General features: G+C 35.1%; 1 protein-coding gene across 1 annotated transcript; it reads left to right on the top strand.

Annotated features, from left to right (window-relative positions):
- Positions 1-1,664: 1,664 nt before the first annotated feature.
- On the top strand, positions 1,665-2,696 carry LOC125669443 (cholesterol 25-hydroxylase-like). Its single transcript, XM_056161553.1, has one exon. The coding sequence runs from the start codon at positions 1,665-1,667 to the stop codon at positions 2,679-2,681; it is 1,017 nt and encodes a 338-aa protein (XP_056017528.1). The 3' UTR covers positions 2,682-2,696.
- Positions 2,697-4,646: the final 1,950 nt, after the last annotated feature.

Genomic DNA, 4,646 nt, shown 5'->3' with positions numbered 1-4,646 from the left:
ACATAGTATATTCTGACAGAGTACGTTAGATGTACTGTACATAGTATATTCTGACAGAGTACGTTAGATGTACTGTACATAGTATATTCTGACAGAGTACGTTAGATGTACTGTACATAGTATATTCTGACAGAGTACGTTAGATGTACTGTACATAGTATATTCTGACAGAGTACGTTAGATGTACTGTACATAGTATATTCTGACAGAGTACATTAGATGTACTGTACATAGTATATTCTGACAGAGTACGTTAGATGTACTGTACATAGTATATTCTGATAGAGTACGTTAGATGTACTGTACATAGTATATTCTGATAGAGTACATTAGATGTACTGTACATAGTATATTCTGATAGAGTACGTTAGATGTACTGTACATAGTATATTCTGATAGAGTACGTTAGATGTACTGTACATAGTATATTCTGACAGAGTACATTAGATGTACTGTACATAGTATATTCTGATACAGTACGTTAGATGTACTGTACATAGTGTATTCTGACAGAGTACATTAGATGTACTGTACATAGTATATTCTGACAGAGTACATTAGATGTACTGTACATAGTATATTCTGATACAGTACGTTAGATGTACTGTACATAGTATATTCTGATACAGTATGTTAGATGTACTGTACATAGTATATTCTGATAGAGTACGTTAGATGTACTGTACATAGTATATTCTGATAAAGTACGTTAGATGTACTGTACATAGTATATTCTGACAGAGTACATTAGATGTACTGTACATAGTATATTCTGATACAGTACGTTAGATGTACTGTACATAGTATATTCTGATACAGTAAGTTAGATGTACTGTACATAGTATATTCTGATACAGTACATTAGATGTACTGTACATAGTATAATCTGATAGAGTACATTAGATGTACTGTACATAGTATATTCTGATACAGTAAGTTAGATGTACTGTACATAGTATATTCTGACAGAGTACATTAGATGTACTGTACATAGTATATTCTGACAGAGTACATTAGATGTACTGTACATAGTATATTCTGATACAGTACGTTAGATGTACTGTACATAGTATATTCTGATACAGTACGTTAGATGTACTGTACATAGTATATTCTGATACAGTACGTTAGATGTACTGTACATAGTATATTCTGACAGAGTACATTAGATGTACTGTACATAGTATATTCTGACAGAGTACATTAGATGTACTGTACATAGTATATTCTGACAGAGTACATTAGATGTACTGTACATAGTATATTCTGACAGAGTACGTTAGATGTACTGTACATAGTATATTCTGATACAGTACGTTATAATTAGTAGTTACTGATGTATCAACTCTTGAACTCCCGGAACACAATTTTTGTTTTTGCATATTTCTAAAACAAAATTCACTGGTAATATCCTCCTAGAAAAATAAAACTTCATATACATGGATATACATTAGGTTATAGTCACGATTTTGTGATCGAGTGTAATACGATTATACTAGCCACCACTTGTTATTTACAAGATTTTTGAAAAAGTCTTCCTGGATTTCATCTCCTCACAAACTCCGTGCCATCACCAGGGACTTGTCCTTGAGCTAGCGTTTGCTTTGTGCTTTACAAACACACATTCTTTTTTAGATAGCCATTCGAAACACCAGTAGTCCACTATGGGAAGATCTTATAAAATCCCAGACGTGCAGCCACCAATTTTGAGTGCCAACGAAGTTGTTCCAAAAGCTACATACAATCTAGGAGGGAAGAAGAAATGGTTTGATAACCATTGGGACCAGTACATTACGTGGGGTACCAGACTTATAATTCTTCTGATCTCAACAATGAGCTTTATCTATCATAATCTTCTCCAAAGGTTCGTAAACAGTTCTTGGCTAACTTTACGAAAATCTTGGATTTTTAATTCGGCTTATTTTGAGACGTGGTGGACAACGTTTTGTTTTGCATGGATCATCCCTCTATATCCGTTTGCAATACATTTTATCCCGCTACTGGACAAATATAAAATTCATCCATCTGTCACCTATGTGCATCAGACCATTTTAGGAATGCTGAAAGAAGCTGTGGTGTACATGGCGCCTTTAATGTTTCTCGATGCCATTATCGTCAAGAAATACCACAATGTGGATCCAAGTGTATGGACACTAAAACAGCAGTCCATTATTCAGTACACTAGAGAGCTCCCAGTGGATCCGCCCGATCTTAAAAGTATCTTATTTCATCTCATCGCCTCTATCATGACATTTGATGTCCTATTTTTCATTGTGCACCTGGTCTTTCATAGAAATGTATGGATCTACCAAATAATTCATGCTCAACATCATCAACATGACGTCATGCACCCTCACGTGACCAACAAACTTACGGTAGTTGAGAGACTTGTGTTGATCCTGTCTGCCAACTTTGCACTTAAAATGTACAACAGTCACCCCTTGACTAGGATGATGTTTGTCCCGGTGTTTATCTGCCTCCTTGTAGAGAACCACACTGGTTACGACTTTCCATTTGGATTACATCGCGTGATTCCATTTAACCTGTATGGCGGATCTGTAAAACATTACAAACATCATATACATGGTTCTAAGTATTACCAACCATTCTTTACGTACTTAGATTATTTTCTAGCAAAGACATCAAATAATAGGAACATGAAGCACAAATATGAAATATGAATCTCTGGAAAATGACATCTTTTGTTTACTCATCCTATTAGAAGTTAGTTGCAGAACTGTGCATACCTCTCTGGGAAAAACTTGGACATACCAGAGAGCTACATATCTTCTCTTTACAAAAACCCTTTTAATATCAAAGAAATATTTCAGAAACACGTATGCCCTCGTGGTGCAAAATTGAAAAGGGTTATACACATGCATCATTTGATTGATAGTAGTGCCAAGGCAATTCAAAATATTGAGTGAAACAACATTTTCCTATGTCAAGAATGGATTGACCCCTGAACTTTGACTATGTGACCTAAAAATCAATAGGGGTCATATACTTCTTATGATGTACAAGTGTAGTCAGGCGCGTAGCCAGAAATAAAAAGAAATATACGCAAAGTAAGGCAAGGGGGTTGTGGGCCGCCTTGAGACCCCCAGAGGATCCAGTTCAAAGCCCCGGGGCCAGGGTTTTACCAATAAAATAATCTATTTTTGTGCATAGAAACAGGGTTTCTTGTCATTTACCAAACTCAAAAGAATTCACAATTCAATTATCATTCTGAAGTGTTTTAATATGCCAACTCACCCTGTGTACTTGGGAAAACTTTATATTCGTTTTACGAATGATCGTTGTATTCAACTGGTATTTATGGTAAAATTTACTGATAACAAAAATATCCTAATTCGTCTTATACTTAGTATATGATGTGCATTTAATTTAGTGATATTAGACATGATTTGAAATTCAAAAAGGTCTCTAAATTTGATTGAATGGACATTATCATGCTGATTAAACTATAAATCGGAAGTAAGTAATGCAGTTATTTTTGAGGCACAAATATTCAAACGGCAAAGATCTTTCTCTTTCTCTCGCAAATGATGTGTACGCAATTGCGTACTTGAGTATAGGCGGCTACGTGCCTGGTAGTAAATCCAGCAAATCATTCTCAAACTAAAGAGGTAACAATATATTACTATGTACAGTTTGACCCTTGATCATGTGAACCCAAAATCGATAGGGTTCATATCTCCTTCTTACGATGTAACAAGTTTGATGTCTGTCAAGGAAAGTGTTCTCAAGATACTGAGCGGACAATGTTTTCCTATGTCCATGTAACTTCAAATTAATGGGGGTGATCTACTCCTTAAGATGTGTAAATGTGCAACATTTTATGTCTGTCAAGCAAAAGTTCTTAAAAGATATTGAGCAGACAAAACTTGAAAAAGACGGTATACTACTATGTCCGGTTTAACCCATGACCTTTGACAATGTGAACCTAAAATGAATAGTTCTTATACTGTACCAAGTTTGACGACTGTCAAGAAAAGGTTCTCAAGATATTGAGCGGACGATATCTACCTATGTCCAATGTAGATTGATCTTTGACAATGTGACCTCAAAATCAATAGAGGCCATCTACTCCTTAAGGTGTATCAGCGTAACAAGTTTGATGTCTGTCAAGCAAAGGTTTCTTCAAGGGATTGTTTTTTGGAAAAAAATATTTTTTAACTTTTGATGTTAAAAATATAACTAATTCAATGTTGACAACTAAAATTTGGATCTTCTAAGTGCAAGGATAAGAGCAATATTTTAGCCTTAACTCAGTGTTACGTAAACAAAGACGAGAATCTTTTTATTTTCACAAACAAACCAGTGAAATGTTAATCCTATAATTTGCAGCATTTTAATATTGTACAGTCACAAAGGATTCGACCCGGCATTGGCTGTTTATGGCCTAGCGAATGTGAAAAAATAAACACTGATTTGTAATAGATCTGGCACATTTTACCTTTAAAGTAGACTTGAAATGTGATTTACGAGGGCTGTTCGATATGTAATGCGTATTGTACCACAACGCAATATTAACGCTTTGCACAATTTCGTGGATGATGATACTCTTGAATAGCTCTATCCAATACCTTTCCAACGGTATAAACGCGAGCCTTCAGCTCGACATAGTTTAAACTTATAGTCAT

The sequence above is a fragment of the Ostrea edulis genome, chromosome 4, assembly GCF_947568905.1.
Source record: "Ostrea edulis chromosome 4, xbOstEdul1.1, whole genome shotgun sequence".
NCBI lineage: Eukaryota > Metazoa > Mollusca > Bivalvia > Ostreida > Ostreidae > Ostrea > Ostrea edulis.
The sequence above is the reverse complement of the archived record's forward strand: the minus strand, read 5'-3'. Positions and strand labels throughout refer to the sequence as shown.

Bases quoted from the DNA above. Each gene is read 5' to 3' on its own strand.
- LOC125669443 (XM_056161553.1), top strand. From the start codon at position 1,665: ATGGGAAGATCTTATAAAATCCCAGACGTGCAGCCACCAATTTTGAGT.